At 37.0% G+C, this 27,073-nt stretch overlaps 1 protein-coding gene across 1 annotated transcript; it reads left to right on the forward strand.

The window, feature by feature from the left end:
* The first annotated feature begins 1,314 nt into the window (after positions 1 to 1,314).
* LOC108305945 (eukaryotic peptide chain release factor GTP-binding subunit ERF3A-like) lies at positions 1,315 to 13,980 on the forward strand. The gene is given in 4 exon segments (XM_017530714.2): positions 1,315 to 1,348; positions 12,183 to 13,535; positions 13,538 to 13,661; positions 13,663 to 13,980. Coding segments are annotated over 4 exon segments (1,539 nt in total). The 3' UTR covers positions 13,691 to 13,980.
* The last annotated feature ends 13,093 nt before the right edge of the window (positions 13,981 to 27,073 follow it).

Here is a 27,073-nt window from a genome sequence, read left to right on the forward strand (position 1 = left end):
AATTCTTCCCAGACACTGAAAGAGTAAAGTTTGCCTGATAAAATTTAAAATAATTACATTGTAGCCTAAATACTATTTAAAATATAATACATTTATGCATTAGAAACATTCAATTTATGTGGAGGGTAGGGGTTTTTTAATTTTAGAATTCATTTCAAATTTCTAGGGCCTCATAACTGCCCTGCCCTTAAAAGCTTTGACACAGCATTAAAAAATAATTATGGTATACCCTGCATTGTGTTCATGAATTTATTTTACAATATTTATTGTATGTTATTTCCCAAGCTTTGTTGTAAGTGCTAAGGATACAGTAATGAATTGACTTATTTAACATATAGTGTTTGGTTAGTTACTACCCTATTTAATTTCTGTTATCTGATTTGGCCTTTCTACTACACAAAAAGTTACATAACAAAGGGATCATCTCCATGTTACAAGTAAGATTATTTTTGATTAATATCAAATAGAAAATAAGGAACCAAACCAGAACTCAGACTACAGTGTTATTGGTTTTTTCTTCTTACAGTCTCTTTTCTTTCTTTCTTTCTTTCTTCTTTTTTTTTGAGACAAGAGTTTTGCCATTTCACCCATGTGGGAATGCAATGGCATGATCTTGTCTCACCACAACCCCCACCTCCAGAGTTTAAATTATTCTCCTGCCTCAGCCTCCCAAGTAGCTGAGATTACAGGTGCTCACCACCACACCCAGCTAATTTTTGTATTTTTTAGTAGAGACAAGGTTTCACCATGTTGGCCATTTTGGTCTTGAACCACTGACCTCGTGATCCACCCACCTGGGCCTCCCAAAGTGCTAGGATTACAGGCATGAGCCCCCGCACTCGGCCAGTCTCTTTTCATTATACAAAAACAACCTTATTGAGGGCAGGAAGGACCACACCTGGGGTGGTTGTTGTTTTCCATAATACCCAGTGCCTTGTCTATCTTAATGACTCAATGACACCACAATAAGACATAGCAGCTCATCAAAGCTACAACACAAGTCTGGTGTCCTAAAAATAAAGTGGGCTTGGGAATCAGGGCGCCACATTTAAATTTGCATGGTTACTAACTAGCAGGATGACCTGGAGTAAATCATCTGGCCAATTAGTAAATTTCATATTTCATACAATCAGATAGTCATGCCCACCTCACAGAATTACTGCACAGGAAGTTTTCTGCTGCTTAAGAAGAAAAGCATTATTAAATTTCAGTTGAATCTAAATATCAATTCCTCACTAACTTTCTATTGAAGCCTCTTCAGTTACTCTTGTGATCCATAGCAGTCACCCCCATCAACCTCCAAACCCATCAAAGATGACGGAGAGCTATGGAAAAGTTGTAAAGATAAGTGACAAGGTCAAAGCTGCTTTTAAAATTAATCTTCCCTCTTCATATTACATTTCCTTTATAGCTTTACTCATCTTGTTCTTAAATTCTTTTTCACAAGAGGTTGCCCTCCCACTTTTGACATACAAACTCTTGTTTTAGGCCTTTTATTCCATCCCAGTTCCCTTCTTTCTTGGTCCATCAGTCAGCTGTTCTGTTTCATAAACCATCATCTCTCTCACCCTTAAGGATTCTTCTTATAACTATAATTATGTTCAGAAAATCTTTATTTGAAAAACCTTTTTATGGCTTGTTTTAAGGTCCTGACTTGTATGATCCTGCAAAGTACCATTCTTTTTTTCTACTCTCTTTCTCTGACAAATTCCTTTGAATAGTCTGTTCTTATTGCCTTCTCTGAACAACTACCAGCTTCTTTTTAGAACCAGAGGTTGTCATTGGCCTCTGATACTAACAGGTAATGTTTCTGCAATATAAACCCCTAATTTTAGTCAGTGGACGGATTTGAGACTGATCTCCCAGCTCCTCAGCTGCAGCACCCTATTAAATCCTTCCTTGGCAATAATAATTATCTCCATGATTGGCTTTCTGTGCAGCGAGCAGTAGGACCTAGACTAAAGCCCTGGTGTTTTGGTAACACAACTTTGTGACTATATTTTGTTATATTTGCTCATTTATATATTAACAATCCAACCTATTGTAATTAAGCCATCAGTATTTACTTGTGAGCATCCTATGAGCTAGGGCGTGTGTTAGACATTGAATTGTTTTCAACATAGCTAGTTGTCCTTCTCTATTTGCTTTATTGCTTGTTCTGTTTCTGCAATGTAGATATAAACACAAAGCATTAGGGTTCAGTTTTTTTAATCTTAATAATTTTTTTGGCCTTCACATCTTCAGATGGCATCTGCCCTTAAACAACTTAGTTCTATATCTATATTGAGAGTTCCAAGCTTAGTCCAATATCACATTTTAAAATGTTTGTGGGTTACTTATATTTAAATATCTAAATAGTACCTAAAAATTGGCACATATGAGAATAGCTTGTTAACTCCTTTGTTTCTTCATATTTTTCTACTAAGAAAGATACGTCTCATCCTTCTTTGTATTAAACCATCTTTAATTTTTATTGTATCTTGTATTCTCTAAATTACATTTCTTTTCTTTTTTTTTTTTTTTTTTTTTTTTTTTTTTTTTTTTTTTTTTTTTTTTTTTTTTTTTTGAGACGGAGTTTCGCTCTTGTTACCCAGGCTGGAGTGCAATGGCGCGATCTCGGCTCACCGCAGCCTCCGCCTCCTGGGTTCAGGCAATTCTCCTGCCTCAGCCTCCTGAGTAGCTGGGATTATAGGCACGCGCCACCATGCCCAGCTAATTTTTGTATTTTTAGTAGAGATGGGGTTTCACCATGTTGACCAGGATGGTCTCGATCTCTTGACCTCATGATCCACCCGCCTCGGCCTCCCAAAGTGCTGGGATTACAGGCGTGAGCCACCGCGCCTGGCCCAATTACATTTCTTTAGCTTTCATTTTCAATCTCTTCTGCTTTGGTAATTTTCATGAGGAAATAGCAGTAGTTAACAACTTTTGAATACTTATTATGTGCTTGGCCCTGTGCTTGAAGATTTACATATGATGTTTCATGATGTTTTACTTAATCCCCATATAAGGACATTCTGAAAAGAGGACAATTACTGTTTCTATTACACACACATGCACTCAGAGTCCATCTGTTTTCTCTTTAACAATATTATATATTTATGCTACTATCAATCATTGTGATATGGTTTGGTGGTATCCCCAACCAAATCTCATCTTCAGTTGTAGTCCCCATAATCCCCAAGTGTCACAGGAAGGACCCACTGGGAGGTAGTTTAATCATGGGGGCGATTATGCTCATGCTGTTCTCGTGACAGTGAGTGAGTTCTCATGAGATCTGATGGTTTTATAACGGGCTTTTCCCTCCTTTTCTTGGCACTGCTCCTTGCTGCCACCCTGTGAAGAAGAGTTTGCTTACTTCCCCTTTTGCCATGATTTGTAAGTTTCCTGAGGCATCTCCAGCCTGGTGAAATCGTGAGTCAATTAAGCCTCTTTGCTTTGTAAATTACCCAGTGTCGAGTGTGTCTTTATTAGCAGCTTGAGAATGGACTAATACATCTTGTTTTTCTAATTTGTTGCAATTTCTTGGAAGGAAAACATATCTGGCCTATGTTAACACATGCATATCTGGCCTATGTTAACACATGAGATTACTGGAACACTGAGAAATGAGCATGTTTTTTCTAAAATCTTCCTAGTCCAAAGTCAAGAAAACAGTTAAAAATGTTACTAAATCATCTGGGGATTAGTCTAGGTCCTGCTGCTCTCTGCACAGAAAGCCAATGACTGAGATGATGAATATTGCCAAGGAAGAAGGCTTTAATTGGGTACTGCAACCAAGGAGATGAATGATAAGTCTCAAATCCATCTTCCTGACCACTAAAACTAGGAGTCTGTGTAGCAGGGAAGAAATGTAACAATGTGTAAGAACACAGAAACTAGGATGGGGCAAAGAAGCAATTATGATGAATGAGGGTCTGGCATCTCATTGTCTGGATGTGGTGACCTGGTGAGTTTCAGCTCTTTGAAACTTGTTTTGAGAGGCCTGAAGGTCACTTCCTGAGGAAGGAACTCAGATAAAACAAATCTAAGGTTCAAGCTTTAAGACCAGAAGGGTCAATTCCTGTTTATCCAAAAACAACTGTTTATGAGACACTATTGGGTCTGTTTCAAAAGCATTGTATTTTGGAAGTTGCAAATAATAAAATATGACTAATTTCAAGCTACTATTATTATACTGTTTAATGTATTCAAAGTCCATCTTGTAATTGCCATTTGATAATAAACAAACGAATATCTCCTAAAGCAGAATCTCAGTTCTCTTTTTAAACCACTTACTCAAGTGTAATGGAGATAAAAAGCTGTAGATATGTATACCATTTGCAAGTCCCAACGCATTTTGAAATTAGTATGCTTATAAAAATAGCCCTGTGCCAATCTTTTTATTTCACAGATGAAACTCAAATCTGACAGGTTAATGTCTTGACAAATAAGTCAAAGGTAGTTTGTGAGAACTCAGGGCTTCTTTAATCTCCCTGCTCTCAGTAATAGTCACAATCTTGAAAAATGAATGGCAAGTTTCACTGGTAAACTAATTTTAGCCAATCATAAAGCTGATTATATTTTCCTTTCTGGAAGAGGATCAGTTCCACCTTCTGCTTATTTTCTTGCTTTGGATTTAATGTAACTGTATCTCTCAACACTGCTATTATATACTGATATCTGACAAATGTGGACCTTTTCAATGATTAGAAACAAGATAGTGATGCCCAGAGTAGTGGCTCACAGTGGGCCACAAATTTGTCCCCATACACACTATGTTATTCTATAAGAGTCTGTTTCTTAGAGCCTAAGCAGGTTCCATGTGCTATATATTAAGCTAAGATGCTTTATTTGGAAAAGTTTTGAGGAATCATTGAAGGATTTTAAATAAGCGTTGGCATGATCAGTAGGTGTTTTGTTGTATAACACACTCTATAGCAGCATGAATGAAGTAAGGATTAGCAAGACCTTGAGAAGCTTACACAGTTGATGGATTCTTGGTATAGCTGGCCTCTTCTGCCTGTTGCATATATGCCATGTTTGCTAATGGTATGCATTCACAATTCTATTCTGGAGATTAGGGATCCTTCCTAAATACTGTGTTGTTCCCTCCCAATCTAGCTAGAGCCAAGATGTTCCTGTGTGAAGAAGCTCTTCTGCCCCCTTCTTATACCTATTCTCTGATCTGCTTCCCATCTTGGTCATGGCCAGACTAGTGCAGCAGAAATTTAATTATTTTGTACTCCCAAATTTAGTCCACCTATTTTTCATGCTTACTATTTTATACAGTGATCAATTTAGATAAAACTAATAGAACCTCAGCCAGGTGTGGTGGCTCATGCCTGTAATTTCAGCACTTTGGGGGGCCAAGGTGGGCAGATCAGATCATCTGAGGTCAGGAAACCAGCCTGGTCAACATGGCAAAACCCTGTCTCTATTAAAAATACAAAAATTAGCCGTGTTTGGTAGTGGGTACCTGTAATCCCAGCTACTCGGAAGGCTGAGGCTGGAGAATCGCTTGAACCCAGGAGGCAGAAGTTACAGTGAGCTGAGATTGCACCATTGCACTCCAGCCTGGGCTATAAGAGCAAAACGCTATTTAAAAAAAAAAAGAAAGCAAGCAAGAAAAAAAAACCCAAATAGAACTTCATTATCAAGAGGATTGATAACAAAATATGAATAGATGTTACTCTGAAACTTATTGGAATCAATTCTTCTTTTCCTTCATTCCCAATAGTCTCTAGTATGTAGTCTGCTTTTGCGTCCTCTCCCTTCCGTCAACTCTCTTCTACCTCTCCCTTCCTTCTTGTTCTCTGTCTTGCCAGTTATTAATTTCTGGAGCGATTTTACTCTTGAATAAGTATGCAAGTTCTTTTCTAAAATTAGCCTTTGCCTTTCACTAATTCATGTCTTCATCAATCAGAGGCACATTCCCACCACAAACCTTCATTACTGTAGCTTAGAAATTATAATTTGGTAGTACATGTTTCACATGCAGGTCCGCATATGACCTTTACAAAGTAAACCAGCAGTAAAAAATCAAGACATTTAATCATAAAAGTGCAGGCTTTTAGTTTCTCTTTAATAAGCACCAATTCTGGCAACACCAAGCCTGAACTCCTACATAGCTTCTAACGACTGTAACCATGTAGCTACTATCCCAGCCTTAGACAGAGTGAGTATTATTCAGCACACCAAAGTCTCCATCCTTCTTTATTGCCTCCACAACAGTAAATCTAAGTGTCAGTTGGGATTTATCACAAGATTTACTCTGTTGATTTTCTTAGACTATAGAAATAAAGGCATACAAATTAGAAAGGAAGAAGGAAAATTATTCCTCTTTGAAGATGGCATGATTTTATATGTAGAAAACCCTAAAGACTTCACAAAAAAATCTGTTAGAACTAGTAAATGAACTCAGCATTCGAAAACAAAATCAATATACAAAACCAGTTGGATTTCTTTATACCAATAACAATCAATCTGAAAAAGAAATTTAAAAATTCAACTTATGATAACATCAAAAAGAATAAAATACTCAGGAGTATATTTAGCTAAAGAAGTAAAAAATCTGTACACAGAAAACTTGAACAAGAACGCTTATGAAAGAAATTGAGACACAAATTAATGGGAAGACATCCCACGTTTGTTGATTGAAACAATTAATTTTGTTAAAATGTTCACATTACCCCAAGCAATATACAGATTTAATGCAATTCCTGTCAATATTCTAATAACATTTCACATTGAAATAGAAAAATATTTAAAAATTTGTATAGGACCACAAAAGACTGCAAACAGCTAAAGCAATCTTCAGAAAATACAACAAACCTGGAGGCATCACTTTCTGGTTTGAAACTATATTACAAAGTTATAGTAATCAAAACAGCATGGTACTGGCATAAGAACATACACATTGGCAAACAGAACAAAATAGAGGTCAGAAATAAATACAAACATAGACAGTCAACTAAATTTTGATGAGGCCACTAAGAAGACACAATGGGAAAAGGATAGTCACTTCAAAAAGCAGTGTTGGGAAAATTGGATATTCACATGGAAAAGAATAAAACTGGACCTTTATCTTACTTTATATACAAATATCAACTTAAAGTGGATTAAAGATCTAAAACATAACAGCTGATTGCATTAAATATAAAATTTCTAGAAGAAAACCTAGGAGGAAAACTCCTTAACAGTGGCCTTGGCAATGATTTTTTTTCTTTTTCTTTTTTAACTAGCACATAGGTCAGTACTACAGTTTATATGTTTGTCTTCTCCAAAGCTTATGTTGAAATTTGGTCCCCCATGTTGGAAGTGAGGCATTGTGGAAGGTGTTTAGTTCATGGGGGCAGGTCCATCGTGAATAGATTAATGTTCTCCCTTGGGAGTTAGTGAGTGCTCACTGTATTAGTTCTTGCTAGAGATGGTTGTTAAAAAGAGCCTGACACCTCCCCCTAATGCTTGCTTCCTTTCTTTCCATGTGATCTTTGTACATGCTAGCTCCCTTTCACTCTCTTCTATGAGTGGAAGCAGCCTGAGATTCTCAACAGATGCTCAATCTTAAACTTTCTCAGACATCAGAATTGTGAGCCAAATAAATCTTTTTCCTTTACAAATTGCCCAGTCTCGGGTATTCCTTCATAGCAACACTGAACAGGCTAAGGAAGTCAGACAACAAAAGCAAAAATAAAGAAGTGGGACTACATCAAACCAAAAAACTTCTGCACAGCAAAGGAAATAATTGACAAAATAAAAATGCAGCCTACAAATTGGGAGAAAATATTTGTAAAATATATATCAAATAAGGGGTTAATATCCAAAACCATAAGGAACTCACACAACTCCATAACAGACAGGCAAACAAAAACAAATCACCTGATTTAAAAAATGGGCAAAGGACCTGAAGAGACACTTTTCTAAAGGAAACACAAAAATGATCAACAGGTATAAAGAAAAGGTGCTCAATATCGCTAATTATCAGAGGAAGTACTAATCAAAACTACTATTAGGTAACACCTCACACCTGTTAGGATGGCCATTAGCAAGAAGACAAGAGAAAATAAGCATTAAAGATGATATGGAATAAAAGGAATCTTGTAAACTCTTGATAGGAATGCAAACTGGAAGATCTGTTATGGAAAATTGCATGGAGGCTCCTCAAAATGTCAAAAATAGAACTACCATATGATCCAGCAGTCCCTCTGCTGGGTATATCGAAAGGAAATGAAATCAGTATGTCAAAGAGATCTGCACTCCATGTTCACTGCAATATTATTCACTATAGCTAAGATACGGAAACAACCTCAATGTCCGTTGACAGATGAATAAACCATGTTTGTATGTATGCATGTATGTGTGTATATACATATGTGTGTGTATGTATATATATATATATATATACATACACACACACGCACACACACACACAATACAATATTATTCAGCCATTAAAAAAAAGGAAAAACTGCCATTTGCAACAACATGGATGAACCTAGAGATATTATGGTAGGTAAAATTAGCCAGACACAGAGAGTCAAACAGTGCATGATCTCACTTATTAGGATTCTCTTTTTTTTTTTTTTTTTGAGACATTTCTAGGGGCAAGGACAGGGGCAGAAATGAGGAGATGTAGATCAAATGATACAAAATTGCAGTTATATAGAGCAAACAAGTCTGAATATCTCATACACAGCAAGAAGACTGTAGTTAGTAACATTTTATCCTGAAAAATTACTAAAAGAGTGGATGTGAGATGCCCTTCCCACAAAAATGCAGCCATGTGAAGTGTTGAGTATGTTAATATGCATGCCTGTAGTAATAATTTTATTATGTATATACATGTCAAAATATCATGTTTTTAACAAACAAACTCATGTTGTACGCCTTAGAAATACGTAATAAAATATAAACAATTTATAAAAATAATATGAAAATCGTTCTGATACAGCTATTTTGGTCAAAAGTGAAAAATATTGCCATTTTTTATGTTTCTGAGTACCAGTGTTTAGCTCCCACTTATAAATGAGAATATGCAGTATTTAGTTTTCTGTTCCTCATTAATTCATTTAGGATAATGGCCTCCAGCTGCATCCATGATGCTGCAAAGACATGGTTTTATTTTTTTTTTATGGCAATGTAGCATGTCATGATATATATGTGCCATGTTTTCTTTATCCAATTCACCGTTGATGAGCATCTATGTTGATTCCATGTCTTTGCTATTGCGAATAGTGCTGTGATGAACATACAAGTACATGCCTCTTTTTGGTAGAACAATTTATATTCCTTTGGGTATATTCCCAGAAATGGGATTGCTGGGTCAAATGGTAGTTCTATTTTAAGTTCTTTGAGAAATCTCCAATCTCCTTTCCACAGTGGCTGAACTAATTTACATTCCCACCAACAGCGCAACAGTGTGTAAGCATTTCATTTTCTCAACAACCCTGCCAATATCTGTTATTTTTTGACTTTTTAATAATAGCCATTCTGACTGGTGTGAGATAATATTTCGTTGTGATTTTGATTTACATTTTTCTGATGATTAATGATGTTGAACATTTTTCATACTTGTTGGCCCCTTGGATTCTTCTTGGGAGAAGTGTCTGTTCAGGTATTTTGCCTACCTTTTAATAGGGTTAATGGTTTTTTGCTTGTAAGTTCCTTATAGACTGTGGATACTAGACCTTTGCCAGATGCATGGTTTGCAAAAATTATCTCTCATATTGTAGGTTGTCTGTTTACTCTTTTGATAGATTTATTTTGCTGTGCAGAAGCTCTTTAGCTTAATTAGCTCTCATTTGTCAATTTTTGTTTTTGTTGTAATTGCTTTTGAGGACTTAGTCAAACATTCTTTCCCAAGGCTGATGTCCAGAATAGTGTTTCCTAGGTTTTCTTCTAGGATTCTAGGATTCTTTGTGGGTTTTTTTTTTTTTTTTTTTTTTGAGACAGAATCTTGATCTGTTGCCAGGCGCCAGACTGGAGAGGAGTGGCCCAGTCTCTGCTCACTGCAACATCCACCTCCCAGTTCAGGCAATTCTCCTGCCTCAGCCTCCCAAGTAGCTGGGACTACAGGCTCGTGCCACCACACCCAACTAATTTTTGTATTTTTTAGTAGAGACGGGGTTTCACCATCTTGGCCAGTATGGTCTCGATCTCTTGACCTCGTGACCCACCCCCTCGGCCTCCCAAAGTGCTGGATTATAGGCATGAGCCACCGCACCACGCCCAGCCTCTTCTAGGATTCTTATAGTTTGATTTCTTACATTTAAATCTTTAACCCATCTTGCATCAATTTTGTGTATGTACATGAAAGGCTCCCATTTTATTCTTCCACACATGGCTAGCCAGCTATCCTAACACCATTTATTGAATAGGAAGTCCTTTCCCCATTGCCTATTTTTGTTGATTTTGTTGAAGGTCAAATGGCTGTAGTCTTATACTATGGTCCCTACTGGAGAAGGAAGGGAGGGAGATAGGGTATGGGTTGAAAAACTGACTATGGAGTACTGTGCTCACTACCTAGATGACAAGATCACTTATATTCGAAACCTCAGCACCATGCAATATACCAATGTAAAAAGCCTGCGCATGCGCCCCCCATGAATCTAAATTAAAAGTTGAAATTATTTTTAAAAAAGGAAATACAAATTGTGGGTTAAAGGATAAACAGTATATTGGTGTAGCATCAAAATATTTTCCCTGACATATTCATTAATACCTTTTACCTAATAATTTCTTTAAAAGACCTATGACTAGTTAAAGCAAAAATTCTAACATGGTATTGTGGGATTTATTACGTGTAGGTGCAAAATGTATGAGAGAAGCACAAAAAATAGAAGGAGGCAAATAGAACTGTTCTGTAGCAAGCCTTTTATATTTTATACTTATTAAAATAGTATAATATTAACTATAAATAGAGTATAAAGTGTTAGAGATACATATAATTTCTAGAACAACCACTAAAAATGTAAGGAGGTGTCACTTAAATGTTAATAAATGCATTGCATTAAATATAAAAAAGTTTTTGTATGAGAATGTTCTTAGCTCCTTAGTCACAATAACCCAACATTCATGCAACAGAATTCTTAGCAATACAGGAAACAAACTATCAAGCATACACCGTAGATGAATCCCAAAAATATTGTGTTGAGTGAGACAGCTGAACATAAAATAACACATATTATATGATTTCAGGCAAAATGAACCTTGATGAAAAATGTAAATATAGAGAAAGCTACTGGGAGAGAAAACATTTTCCTGGGGAAGAACATGAGAGAATTTTCCAACTATGATGAAATTATTATATTTTTTCTTTTTTTTTTTTTTTAATGTCCTGGCAACTTTCATTTAAGAAAATATTATATTTTTTAAAATATATGAAGGTTATATGGATACATTTATTTGTCAGAAATATACAGTTATGATTTGTGCCTTTGAATGACCTCATTTAAAAAAAAAGAACTGATATATGGGTTTGGGGAATGGCTTGAACTGTAGGTGACACAAAAACGGTACATGGTTAGTGGTTGCCGACGCTGGGTGAAAGTCTATTACACTAAGTGGTTTACTTCGTACTGTTGAAAATGTTCTGCAACAAAACACTCGTATACAAAATTAGCAAAATGAAAACTAATAAGGCTGGTGAATTTTTTTACACTTGGCTATTTTACTCAGTTTTATAACTTTCATGCCTCCTGGAGACATCTGAGTTTGCAACTTTTGCTGAGACCTTTTGACTTGCATTTACCATTCCTTATTATTTGAAAATTAAGAGTAGCTTTCAGCATGGACAAATATACCAGTTAGCTTTTGCTGTGATGTGACTAAAAATAGCATTCAAGATTCTGAAGTTTAGCAATTTGGACTTGGTTCAGCTCAGTGGTACTTCTGGTCTCATTAAGGCTCACTCTTGCATCTGCTTTTAGCTACCAGGTCAGTGGGTAGGTAGCTAGACTGGATGGCTACATCTGGGAAAATTCATCTCTATTCTGTATGTCTTCCATGTTGCAGCTGCCTGGCTTGGACCACGTTGATATAGCAGAATTCCAAAAGAACAAGCAAAGGTGAGCAAAGCCACTCAAGGCCTACGCTTAGAAGTGGTAAACCTTTACTTCCTTCACTTTGTGTTAGTCACAGAAAGGCACTAACTATGCTAACTGCTGAATTTGAACCTTCACACAATGACTGCTCCTCTTGAGAGGATTCCACAGGTGCTTCGCCTTCAGAACCTGTTGAAAATGGAGAGACAGAAATGTCCCCAGAAGAATCATGGGAGCACAAAGAAGAAATAAGTGAAGCAGAACCAGGGAGTGGTTCCTTGGGAAATGGAAGGCTACCAGAGGAAAGTACCCATGAAATGATGGAAGAGGAAGAGGAAACCCCAAAACCTAAATCTGTGGTTGGACCGCCTGGTGCTCCTAAGAAAGTGCATGTAAATGTAGTATTCGTTGGGCATGTAGATGCTGGCAAGTCAACTATTGGAGGCCAAATAATGTATTTGACTGGAATGGTTGACAAAAGGACACTTGAAAAGTATGAAAGAGAAGCTAAAGAGAAAAACAGAGAAACTTGGTACCTGTCTTGGGCCTTAGACCCAAATCAGGAAGAACGAGACAAGGGTAAAACACTAGAAGTGGGTCGTGCCTATTTTGAAACCGAAAAGAAGCATTTCACAATTCTAGATGCCCCTGGCCACAAGAGTTTTGTCCCAAATATGATTGGTGGTGCCTCTCAAGCTGATTTGGCTGTGCTGGTAATCTCAGCCAGGAAAGGAGAGTTTGAAACTGGATTTGAAAAAGGAGGACAGACAAGAGAACATGCAATGTTGGCAAAAACAGCAGGTGTAAAACACTTAATTGTGCTAATTAATAAGATGGATGATCCAACTGTAAATTGGAGCAATGAGAGATATGAAGAATGTAAAGAGAAACTAGTGCCATTTTTGAAAAAAGTTGGCTTCAATCCCAAAAAGGACATTCACTTCATGCCCTGCTCAGGACTTACTGGAGCAAATCTCAAAGAGCAGTCAGATTTCTGTCCTTGTTACATTGGATTACCGTTTATTCCGTATCTGGATAATCAGCCAAACTTCAGTAGATCAGTTGATGGACCAATCAGGCTGCCAATTGTGGATAAGTACAAGGATATGGGCACTGTGGTCCTGGGAAAGCTGGAATCAGGATCTATTTGTAAAGGTCAGCAGCTTGTGATGATGCCAAACAAGCACAATGTGGAAGTTCTTGGAATACTTTCTGATGATGTAAAAACTGATACTGTAGCCCCAGGTGAAAACCTCAAAATCAGACTGAAAGGAATTGAAGAAGAGGAGATTCTTCCAGGATTTATACTTTGTGATCCTAATAATCTTTGTCATTCTGGATGCAGATTTGATGCCCAGATTGTAATTATAGAGCACAAATCCATCATCTGCCCAGGCTATAATGCGGTGCTGCATATTCATACCTGTATTGAGGAAGTTGAGATAACAGCCTTAATCTGCTTGGTAGACAAAAAACCAGGAGAAAAAAGTAAGACCCAACCCCGTTTTGTGAAACAGATCAAGTATGCATTGCTCACTTGAGGACAGCAGGAACCATCTGCCTTGAGACCTTTAAAGACTTCCCTCAGATGGGTCGTTTTACCTTAAGAGATGAGGGTAAGACAATTGCAATTGGAAAAGTTGAAACTGGTTCCAGAGAAAGACTAAGCATTTTCTTGATGATCCTGCACAATACTGTGAGGAAAATTGACTACAAAAGCCTGCTTCACACCACCTTCTCTTATTTTCTGCCCATTGATAAACCACTCCCCATATTTTGCAAACAGAAAATTCACAGTAAAAGTCCACATTATATTAGCTTTCTCATATTGAGAGCTCTGCTATGCCACTGTTGAATTTTTCCCAAGATTCTCGCCCCTAGCCCCCCCCTTCAAACTCTGCTTCCTTGGACAGATTTGGCAATAGCTTTGTAAGTGATGTGGACATAATTGCCTACAGTAATGAAAACCTACAAGAATTGTTTTTATTTTTCATTTTCCCCTTTTAGACATATTTAGTATTTTTTTCCCCAGGCAGATCATTCTGAGTGTGCGAGTGTGTGTGCACATGTTACAAAGACAACTGCCATGTTAACAAAATATTCAATTTGAAAAAAAAAAAAGAAAGAAAGGCACTAACTAGCTGGCCAGAAAGGAGTGGAGAAATAGATTCCACTACTTGAGGAAAGGAAGTCCAAAGTCTCATTGCAAAGGGCGTAGTACAGGAAGATGTGGACAATTGGGATTGTTTTAATTATGAATCTAACACACAAAAAAAGGGACCATAATGAAAAGCCTCACTTTATAGCCAGGGGACATAGTGAAACAATGCCCAGAAATAAGATCAAGAGTGATTTTGGGTGATTTATTGTCCTTAACAGATCCATTTCCGATCATTCTCTACACACTTGAGCAATGGTTCGAAACACAGGAATTTCTCTAACATTTGAGTTTAGTAGGGTCATCCCAATCAAATGAACAAGGATCCATTAGGCATGGGAACTAATGGGCACAGCCAGAAGCCAGCAAGCCAGGTGTTTAGGGAACTGGACAATCATTAGAGGAGGGAGCGGATGGCTTTGTAGGAGTCACAAGGAGCAGGGATGGGAAACTGAATGACCTAAGTGGCCAAACGGTCCAACCGCTCTCCATAACTATGACTAATGATTTGATAAATGAAAAAATGTAGGCTAGCTGGCAGGTCACTACATCACCATTATGTGTTTGCCTTTAAACCACAAGAGTCAGAGAGTAGATTTCTTGTACAGTTTGCAAACGGAAACTAATGATTTCTGTTCTCATACATGGACTTGCAAGCAGGAACTGCATGACTGCTTTCCAAATTCTAAGCTGACTGATCACAAGCAGCTCAGTAGGAGTTCCCAGCATAGCATAAGCCTGCTTCTAGCCTCTCCCTTGTATATTTCTGCTATGGTTACTTGAGGTCATTTATATTATTAAAAATTTTTGAAAAAAATAGAGAATAAATATGATAGTTTATTATGGCTGTCTTTGTAAGATTCTACCACCTATTGCAGCAAGTTTGAAGGTAAAAACATATTATTTTAATGAAGCTGTTTACTAAAAGATTAAAATGTTTAAAAGGCATAATGATGTTGGAATATTGTGGCATAGAAATTACAAATGTAGGTCTTCCAAATGTTAACTGTCATATTGCTTGTTTTCATAAGATTACGCATTGTATTTCACACTATACACAGACACCTGCAGATGTTTTATACCTATTTTTACTTATCTTCTAGAAAAAAATAGGTTTTGAATATTTTCTCCTTTAACCATATCACATAACTATAAATCTGTTACATACATGAGTAGATCAAAATCACAATTATATTGACAATATCTTGATATCAGATTAATAATTACTGCCTCTTAATTGGACTTCCAGTATACTTAAATTTCTTGAATTTAAATGCAATTTTATTATTTGAACCACTGATATAGAGAAATAGATCTCCTAATTATCAGTCAAAATCCCTATCCACAATACTGAGATAATGAATTCAAGACTAATTTAATTCCAGTCACAAATTTTGCCAGTGGTATTCAAACAAATATATAAGCTACTTTCTAGAAGTCACAATGTGGAATGTAAAATGCTTCAATACATTGGCTTTATTTTGCTTTCCTTTAGCACGCAGAACTAGTATTTGGATTAGTAGACAAAATTCAGAATAACTTTGCATTCTAAAACAGAATTCTCTGCTGGAAAGTTCTCACAAAATAATTTCTTTAAAGAGATATAACTAGTATAAGAGATTTGCAGACAAATTTGCATTTTTTTTTTTTTTGGTCCCAAAACCATTCTTATGGGACACCGTAGAATCCTATGATCAAGGAGCTTAGATTGTAGTGGTTGCTATCTGACTTTTTTTTAAAGGATATTTTTGTCAATGGATTTGTCAGATTTTCAAGCATAAAAACGAGGAGAAAATCCAGATTTGGCAAAGAATTTGGGGAAATGGCTGCTCTCAAGTACTGCTGTTAAAAATATTAATAAGTCCAATCTCTTTTTTTTTTTTCAATTTAGGAAGTTTATTTTGCCAAGGTTAAGGACATGCCTGTGACACAGCCTTAGGAGATCCTGGTGAATTAGTCCAATCTCTATAGAGGACAATTCGGCAACAGGTATGAGAAACTATAAAATATGCATTCCCTTCCATCTATTAATTCCAATTCTAGGAATATGAATCAAATAATAAACTAGACAAGTATTTATGCAAAGTTGTATATAAGAGGATGTTCAACTCAGCAGTCAATTCTAGCTAAAATTAAAAACGATGTCATTAATTACAGACTATCCAAAAATTACAAATAATTTTCTAGAAAGGAAATAGTCAACAGAGTAATATAAATCTGAATGAAATGATATTTAAAATATTAAATTAAAAAACAGGTTACATAAGAATACATTTATGATTCTACTTTGGTAGCTATAGAAGTAATTTCATTTTGTGTGTTTATTATAAATATATGTTGGATTTGCATACATAGATACACAAATTGAAGAAAACTCAGTAGCAAAATGAACAAAGCATAAACAGCAGTTATCATAGGAAAGTGAGATGATGACAATGAAAATGACGACTGGTCTTGTTTTCCACTTTCTATTTAAATTTCTTAACTCAGATTACTTGCATAAAAATAAATACATAAAATTAAAATAAGCTACTTCTGTCGAGTATGTGTCCTTAAAGCAGACACAGAACTGTTGCCCAGATATAACTCATTGCCCAGACTAGCCTGACTGCTAAAGAATCCTTGAGGCCATCTGAGTACTTTTTCTGAAGAAAATTAGGTAACTTACACAGCATCCAATGGCCTATGTAAAGTTATAAAGAATTTCTCAACAATAAATTTTCTTTGTTCCAAGTTTCCTCTTATTCATATGACTTTAATAACTTTTTCTTGTCCCAGTGATTAATTTATGCTTGTCTATTAGGAAAGAGATTATGGGCCCCTCCCCCTTAGCATAAGTCAGAGAATAGCCTTGCTTAGCACATATACAAAGTATTTTAGTTCACAGTGATCCAAAGTGTTTAGTGGTATTATTCTCCCATATTCACAGTCTTCAGACTATGCTTCAGACTGAGAAGGAAAGATATTCAGGTTTCCAAAAACCAGCAAGAATTTGGATAGAGTCCCCAGACAGCTTATTCATTTTCTTCTTTCCTGGTTTCTGGCTGAGACTTATGATGTTGAAACGTTATAAACCCACATCCCAGTCTTTTAAAATGAGGAAATACCTCAGTAAAGAAACAAAAGCTCCTGAATTGGATGCCCACAGAAATCTATCAAGTTATAAATAGTTTTTAGAAGAAGCACCCTAGGCACTGAAAGTACTTGTATGTGGGTATCTGATTTTGCACGTTACTGAAAGTGGTGATTTGAAGAAGAAATAGTTCTGTATCAGAGCACTTTTTAAAATTAAAACCTGAAAATGAGATGTAAGTTATCCAATTTTTTAGCACAACCTCAAACTGCCAACAGCAAGGGAAGGGGCAGCAACTGAGATCAATTTTTATACATGGTCCTAGTGAATCTCCTCAATAATCTCTTGGAGGACATCTTAACATTTTCACTTCATAGGTGATAAACTAAGCCCTAGAGACTAAATAAGCTGTCTAGGGTTACATTATTTGCATATGGGACACCCAGAATTTGACCTGAAGTGTTCACATTCTTGGTTAGATTTGAGAGACTGGAGACAGAGCTAGAGAGAAGAACATTAATCTTATGAGAGGATGATACATAAAATATTTACGATCAGAACCAACAGTAACTTTCTTCTCTGGCCAAAGACTGAATCAATTAACAAATAAGAATAAGACAGATAAGACAGCAAAAATCATCTTTATTACCAACAAAGCTGATATGACAGGCAATGAATAACATCTTTGGGAAAACTGACTTAGTGAGTCCAGAATTAAAGCAGGTGTCCCCATTCAGGTACAGACCATTTTGGAACACCATAGCCTCCCCTCTGGGAGCAAGCAGAGAACAAACAAAAACCCATGTTCTCTACAGGCAGGCTGTCTCCCAGGAAGAGAAAAGAATGAATATGGTGAACTGAGTTTGTCTACTTTATCCTTTTTTTTCTTTTTCTTTTTTCTTTTAAGATGGAGTCTCACTCTGTTGCCAGGCTGGAGTGCAATGGCATGCTCTTGGCCCACTGCAACCTCCACCTCCTGGATTCAAGTGACTCTCTTGCCTCAGCCTCCCGAGTAGCTGAGACTACAGGCGTATGCCACCATGCCCAGTGAATTTTTGTATTTTTAGTAGAGCCGGGATTTCATCATGTTGGCCAAGATGGTCTCAATCTCGACCTCGTGATCTGCCCACCTCAGCCTCCCAAAGTGCTAGGATTACAAGTGTGAGCCACCACGTCCAGCCTACTTTATTCATTCTAAATTTACCAATAAGAATGTCTCTATTCTTCCCCCATGGAGCAACGGAGTAGTAGATGAGAGGGCGGGAGAGAATCCAGGAATGTTACATTAGTAGAACTCCTTCCACATGGAAGGAAGCATTGGGAGTGTAGAAGAGTCATTCCTACACAAGAACTTTAGTTTGCACAGTCTAATAACTTCAAGATTCAAACAGTGTGTTTCTTTTAAACATACTGCTTAATTTCTAAATTTACAGATTTTTTTTTCCAGATTCTTGGAAAAAAGTAAAAAGGATATGACAAACCAGGAGAGCTGGGTTTCCCCTATTTTTCTTCTCCTCTCTCCCTTCAGTTCCTGCCACTCCTTGCGCCAGATAAAGTATACATACATAACTCTGACTTAGAGTGAAAAATGTTTATTCATAAGGAGCATTTTGGAAGATGAGATTCCCAGGGCCTAAAGGCAGTTGAGAACCACCTATCCCCTTAAACTGGGGAGGATAAGTGGGGTAGAGGAGGAGGGCGATAATTTTTTCTTCACAGGTGGAGTATGATGAGAGACCGCCCACAGATGTGTACTGGGACTCCACCACATAATAGAGAGCAGAGGAGAGAGAGAAGCATGGGATGTCTAGGGACACTTCCAGTATCACAGCCCACAAGTGGCATGGGAGAAATTCAGTACTGCCTGCTTGCTAAAGAGATACATGTAGATTAGTTGACAAAAAGGCTTGAGTCACAGGCCTGGGATGTTATGTGATCAGGAGAGGTGGGGTCTCCCCATCTCCCCAAGCAAATGTGGATGGTATTGCTGGCTGGTTCCACAGCTAAAAGTGTCTGATGAGGATAAGCACGGTGGAGAGTGCTGTGTGGAAACAGAAATACCTTCTCAGTGCAGCCAGGCAGAGGCAGAGGAGCTACTGAATACCACTGTCTATACCAGGAAGCTGATAAGAGTGAGAATTGAATCACATCTTCAGAATATCAGTGTGTGGCCAGTCAGGAAGCAATGGCCCTCTTCTTGCTTGAGAAGTCTCCATCTCTGTCCCTCCTGCTCCATTCTTGAGAATTTAAGATTGGAATCAAGTGGAAAGAAAGGAAAGCCTGAGATGGAGCTTTGAATTGAACTGAACCTGGGATCACAAACCTGAATTTACCCCAAAACTCACTGGATTGAATTAAGAAACTCCAAAAAAGGATGATATTAGCTATTCTGTTAAGCAGAAATTGGAACTCACAAGCTAAGTTAAAAAAGAAAATGTTTCCTTTTGCATATATGGATTGTGTTCATTATATCAGCTGTGGATCAATACAATTGTATCTATAACTTCATTGTGGTATTGTGTTGTCCTTTTCTTCCAATCACATCATCTGGCTCCTGGGGGACAGTTGAATAGAAAAATTATAATCTGTTAGTTGTACTATAATTAACAGGGGAGCAGCTTTTACAGACTTGAATTTAAAATATGCCAAGGAAGGCAATTCTAAGTTCTTCCACAAGAGAATAATCTTTCTCAGTGGTTCTTTGGATTCTAACCAAGACCCTCAAATAGGATAAATCCAAAATCACAGCTCTTGACAGAAGTAGCTGAGAAGTGGTTGTTTGGAGGATGTAATCTCTATGGCAACCTTCTGCTTGAAGAGAGTTCTTTGTAGATGACATCAATCATACAAATTTCTTTGATGGATGATGTAATGGGTTTTCATACTCATTTTCTATTTCTTTATTTTGTGCAGATGATGATGTAAAAGGCTGAACCAAAAATAACAACTGATCTTATATACACCATTCCTCTGCTGCATTAGTATGCTACAGCTGTGATCTTCACAAGGTAATTAAAAGGTGTTTATGGATACCCGTCAGCATGTGGAGTCATCCAGCTGTTCCATAATGCATGACTCAGAATCCTAGAATTAGAAAGTTGGGAAAGACTTACAGATATTTCTGTAACGTCGTTCCCCCCATGCAAAATTTTGTAGGTCTTGGGGAAAACATTCTTGGGCTTCTTGGGCTTGCAATATATTCTTATTTAGATTCAATTCCAGTGAAAACATAATCCTGTATGAAGATGCATGATAAATCTAGAATCAGGCAGCACACCATAGAGCTTCAGAGCTTGCTTGGTTTCTAAATTTGATCCCTCCATTTATTAGACATGTGAATGGATATGTAGCTTAACTTCTATTGTTTAACATCCTAATTTGTGTAATGAAAAATTTGGCTGGGGTGGTGGCTCACACCTGTAATCCCAGCGCTTTGGGAGGCCAAGGTGGGCAGATCATGAGGACAGGAGATTAAGACCACCATGGCCAGCATGGTGAAACCCTATCTCTACTAAAGTACCAAAAAGAAAAATTAGCCAGGTGTGATGGCACGCACCTGTCGACCCAGCTACTAGGGAAGCTGAGACAGGAGAATTGCTTGAACCCAGGAGGTGGAGGTTGCACTGAACCAAGATCACGCCATTGCACTCCAGCCTGGGCAATAGAGCGAGACTCTGTCGAAAGGAAGGTAGGAGGGAAGGAAGAAAGGAAGGAATGAAAGAAGGAAGGAGAGAAGGAGGGAGGGAGGGAGGAAGGAAGGAGTCTTTTCCATAGAGCTCTTGTAAATGTTAAATCATTTATCCATGTAAACCTCATAGAACAGTGGAGTACATAATAAGACTCAATGATGTTATCTCTTCGTATATATATGGACACACATCTGTGGATAAACTATTCAATTAAATGAGCAAGGTGAGTTATTGAGGGACCAGTGTTTTCGTACTTACATCCTGCTTGTTCAAAGATGTAGTGTTTGCTGGAAATAGATGGAGATGTAGTGTTTTTAAGAAAGACTAACAAATACTGAGTAATTTGATTCCTTAACTTTGGATCTCACTCCTTGTTCTCTTGGCCATTTTCTTCCCATCCTATTGTTTCTAAAATATTAAGGAAAGTTTTAAAGGAAAAGAGAATATTAAGAGCAGCTGATGGAACTCTTCTGGCTCCTTCGCTGGACACTATAGCAACGAAAGAAGAGTGACCTAAATTCAAAAACGCAGCATCTCATGTCTGTCTTAGAATTTCAAATACAAATCCCTTTTCTTTGATTTTCCTTATTCCTACCCTCAGTCTCTCAGCTGGGGAATTTCTATTAGCAAATTTCAGTGCATCTTCATTTGGATGAATCCTGGGAACCCAGACATAGCACGCAGCATCTGGGAAACATGGGAAACCCTTTAGTTAGTCTCCCCCGAGTTATCTGAAGATGAGAAACATCTGTTACCATCTTTTCAAAGACAGGGCATTTGATGCGTTTATTTTTCTGCTTTACTTGGATATTCTCAGCTTAGCCAAATATTTTCCATAAAGAAGTAATCACAAATAAGGTCTGATAAACCCATGAACTTAAGGTGTTATCAATCATAAAAATACTGTAAAACATCCCAGCGATGGTCATCCCCCATTATTTAAAAAATACATATATAGCTAAGATACTCAAAAGATTGTGCTTTTCATTTTCTGCAGAACAGCACCCAAGAAACAAGCTCTCTGTGTTAGTAGTTTGAACATAACTGGAAGAGATTAAAAAAAAAATGCATTGAAACAGGTGCAAGGGTGTCAGAGTCATTGAAGCATTGATGTAACTGTCTTAAGTCCCATAAAATAGTAGCAATTGGCGGGTATTTATATAACTGAGGTTAGGTTTGCCAGAAAAGTAAAGTAGCACTACTGGTAAGTTAACAAATCATATCCTATCAGAATTTCCCTGCATTCCATCCAAAATTTCTATGAAACTTTGGTAATAGTCTGATTCATCACATATAAATTCCATTCCAAAAAAAAAAAAAAACTATAACTTTCCCACAAGTTTCCCACTATTGCTCTGTAGAAAGGCAAAGAGCAATACTAGAAATATGTTTGCCAGTTTTTTGCTCATAAAGAAATATGCCATTATCGCTTAGCGATATTTCTCTCCTCATCTCCACCCACCTAAGATAGTACAGTGATAATTATAGGGAGTATCTAAAATGATAATAACAATATTATAAAATATACTTTTTTGTGATTGAAATTGCTTTCGATAAATTACATAAACGTATACAGATGAGTTTGCCAGATTGCAAACTGACATTCATCTAAGTTTCAAAGTGAAGTAATCTGCCTCACCCATTTAAGGAGTTAACTCACTAACAATAAGTTTATGACTACAACTCAAATGGGTGGCTTTAATCGGAGTTTAAATTAAATGAGATTTACAGATCATAAGAGCTAGAATTTTTTTTTCCTTATGGGTGTGGGGAAAGAACAGGCTGGGAAACAAGCCCTTGGATGAAGTACTGGGAACAACATTTTTTTTTAACTATTAAAGATCTGTTTACAGTCTACAGTGTCCCATTGTGTTGCACTTTAGCTAAATAAAATGACAACTGTCCTCTGTTTATAACTTGAGAAATTCCTGTGGCTGTGGAGTCTGGGGACCAACCTTTAACTCAGAGACCTCCCAGACTCCCACTTCTCTTTAACTTACCCACATGACTTTCCAATGACTCTACTTCAGTTCAGGAATGAATGTTCTGGAAATATTGTTCAGTTGTGTTAACTGGTGTATGAGAAAACTGTAATGCAGGAATTTATTTGCTTAACTAGTGACACACAAAAAAGTGCACCAGTGAAACTCTTAAGCATAAATTAGGCTGAGCTAGTGCCAGAGAAAAGCAATTTGTAATAAAATGTGTAATTTCCCTTTCAAGATAAAGAGTGCAGAATATAGAGATGTGGGAGAGGTCCCACATTGGGAACCACAATTTGAGCTTCTATTTTTTTAATTTAACTTTTATTTTCAGTTCAGGGGTACATGTGCAGGTTTGTTATATAGGTAAACTTGTGTCACGAAGGTATACAGATTATTTCACCATCCAAGTATTAAGCCTGGTACCCATTAGTTACTTTTCCCAATTCTCTTCCTCTTCCCACTCTCCACCCTCTGATGGGACCCAGTGTGTGTTTTTCCCCCTCTATATGCCCATGTATTCTCATCATTTAGCTCCTACATATAACTGAAAACATGAAGTATTTGGTTTTCTGTTCCTGCGTTAGTTTGCTAATGGTAATGGTCTTCCGCTCCATTCATGTTCCTGCAAAGGACACAATCTTGTTATTTTTTATGGCTGCATAGTAGTATTTCATGGTGTACATGTACTACATTTTCTATGTCCAGTCTACCATTGATGGACATTTAGGTTGATTCCATGTCTTTGCTATTGTGAATAGTGCTGCAATGAACATGTGCATACATCTTTATGAAAGAATGATTTATATTCTTTTGAGTCTATACCCAGTAGTAGGATAACTGCGTTGAATGGTATTTTTGTTTTTGGCTCCCTGGTGAATCACCACACTGTTTTCCACAATGGTTGAAATAATTTACACTCCCACCAATAATGTATAAGCATTCCTTTTTCTCCACAATCTTGCCAGCATCTGTTATGTTTTGACTTTTTAAAAATAGCCATTTTGCCTGGTACGAGATGGTATCTCATTGTGGTTTTGATTTGCATTTCCCTAATGATCAGTAATGTTGAGCTTTTTTTCATATGACAGTTGCCCATGTGCATGTCTCCTTTTGAAAAGTGTCTGTTTATGTCCTTTGCCCACTTTTTAATAGGGATTTCTTGTAAACTTAAGTTCCTTTGTGAGACTGGATACTAGACCTTTGTCAGATGCATAGTTTGCAAAAATTTTCTCCCATTTTGTAGGTTTGTTCACTCTGTTGATAGTTTATTTTGCTGTGCAAAACCTCTTTAGTTTAATTAGATCCCGTTTGTCAATTTTTTTAAGCTTCTAGTTTTTCATCTAAAACAACTTACCATACTGGGTAAATAAAATTTCCAGTAAGCCACCACCAAAGAGCAGCTTCACAGATCACTTTCACATCAACTGTGGGGGTCCCCTGGCATCTGTTCAGGAAATGACCACAAAGCTGCTTGCCTATGGTGCAGTGTAACAGTGGGTAAGAGGGCTCTTAGTGGCATCGAGGGGAAACAGCAGCTCCATCTTTATTCCATAGGAGACCAGGCATTTCTAAGGAGTCCGTCGTCCTTCCTTTGACTTCTTATGCTCTCCATTTTGGTTCTCCAGATAGAGTTAGACAGAAGAATGAAAACAAATACCTTATGTGTTAAGCATTTTTGCCTTTGCTCTCTGATTGTTGACGGGGGTTAAAATTATGAGCAAAGGGCTCTTGTATGTTACGCCATCAACAAACAATACAGGTTTTAGTATTCAAATCAAAGACAATTTCATGGTCATTAATCAGGCATTGTATTGATCAACACCTGAAAAAAATGTTTCTGGGAGAAACTAGTATCTTCTGAAATATTAATAAGTTCTTCATTAAGAAAAAGGAAAGCATGCTGTGGTCTAATCACTTTAGAAATCAAGGGTTAAACAAAGTTAAGCAGATTTAGTTTTTGTAGGAATTCTCACATCTATAATATATTATTCATCATCTATCTTAGCTCTAACTGGTATTTTTTCAGAAAGAGAAAGGAAACAGACAAGACAAAAATAATGAATGACTTTAGGAAGGCTATCAACCACATCTGCCACAATATACTCACAGGCATTACGATTCTTCAGTGGCAGAGGAGGAGTAATAAATAATACCATATTTAAGCATCAGTTATTTTATTTCAACTATGGCCACCACCATCTCACAGTTGCGCAGTTTGGGAAATGGACATAGAGGATACAGTTCTATGTCAAATCTTGTAGATCACAGTTACTTGACATTGTGTAATGTATGTTAAAGTTAAATATAAATCATTTAACTTCTCCTAGCCTCGATTTTCATAGCCACAAAAGTGAGCTAAAATTGTAAAAATTGCATGTGATTATGCACACAGTGCTTGGCACAGAAATGATCAACTGTTTTCTCCTCTCCAGCGCCTTCACTCTCACCCCAGGCCCAATCTGTCATTTGAAGTGAAAGTGCTTCCAATCGGAATAGGCCACTGCCCTGCAGCAGTGTAGACAGTTTCCTCCAGGGAACAGAGTTAGTCTCTGAGAGTGATAGGCTCTAAAATGTCTTCTGTCACTCATTCCACTCCTCCATGGGCAGCCAGCCAACATATTCTTCTGAGGTAGCTATCATGGGTCAGGCACTAAGATAAAGACAGACTTGATTTCTTTATCTGGGGGGCTTACTGTTTGCCACTTAAACGTGCAGTAGTGCTCACGTGTGACAACAGATCTGATAAAGAATGTTCCAGGCACTAATTTTGAACTAAGAATTATGCGAAGAATCCAGGGGAGACAGTCAAGATTTAGCAGAACCCTACTTTCTCTGATATGCCATGAAGAAACCAGTATAAAAATCACATCCACCGTGAAATACAAAGCAAGAGACTGGAGTGAAGAAATGAATGGGAGAAGGTTGTGCCTTCAAAATAGGTTTCTCATTTGACCCCAATAGCAATTCAAAAAGTTGTTCAAGAAGAATAAATAATTTTTCTTAAGAACAAAGAGTCATTTCCCAGTGGACCCAAGACTATTGCCAAGGGTTTCTAATTCCCAGCCCAGACTCTTCCCCATTGTACAGTTTTAAGTGACTGCTGGTGGAATACACCTGGAGGAATTTTCCTCAGATTTCCAACTAAAGATGACCCCATAATTAGATACTTAATATATGATGCATCCTCAGAATTTTGTCTTTTACCTTAGGACTTCTCATGCTGTTCTTAAGATTTCACCTTTTTTTCCCTCTGTCATAACATCTAATTATAATTCCATAAGATTGAGAACTGTGTTATTTTCCTCTATATGTTTTTAGTGCCCAGGTTCTGTTATTTGCTAAAAATAATTAATGGTTGAGATTAGTTCGTGTTAATTTGTATAATAATAAGCCCAGGCTTAAATTGGATTTTTGTTATATATAATAATTTTTCACTAAAATTATTTTGACTTTCAGTTTTGCTGTCACTGCATCTATGAATATAAATGACTAGATCAGAGACATTATAGGGATAAGAGGAAGGACTTCCATTTTATTGATATACTGGAGTCTAAAGAATTTGTAGCCCTCTTTTCATAATGCATTCAAGGTAAAAATTATAATAAAGACCAGCAGAAATCGGCCTTGACTCTCTCAATTCTGCATACTTGGTGGATTAGTTGTCTTTTAGTGTAATAAAGATAAGCCAGAAATGTTTTGGAAAAAGTATCAAGTCAAATAGAATTTAGTTCTATCCACTTAAAGTTTTATAAATTTCAATTTTTCTAGAAGTGACATTCTTTAAAAAATAAAAGAAATACATTAGACTCCACATTAACCTTGGGCATAACAGTTTGGTTAATTATGGATTTAAAAATGAGTTAGGAAGAGCTCTCTATTGATCGTAGAGAGTAAGTCAAGGGGATCTTCAATAGGCATTATAACCTTACACTTGTGTCTCAACTTTTAAGACTTGAGGCTCACTTTTTCTAGGGTCTGGTGATTCCATTTGTAGAAACTGTGTTCACTTAGCAAAAAATGAACAAGCTGGTTTTATGAGTAGAAATATTTTAGCACTACACTAAGTGGTGTATATCAATCTTCTGAAACTGGAATTGTAAAATGGATTGCCTAGATGTTATTGGGGAGTACACACTATGAATTTC

Source organism: Cebus imitator, unplaced genomic scaffold (assembly GCF_001604975.1).
Source record: "Cebus imitator isolate Cc_AM_T3 unplaced genomic scaffold, Cebus_imitator-1.0 Scaffold68, whole genome shotgun sequence".
Lineage (NCBI taxonomy): Eukaryota > Metazoa > Chordata > Mammalia > Primates > Cebidae > Cebus > Cebus imitator.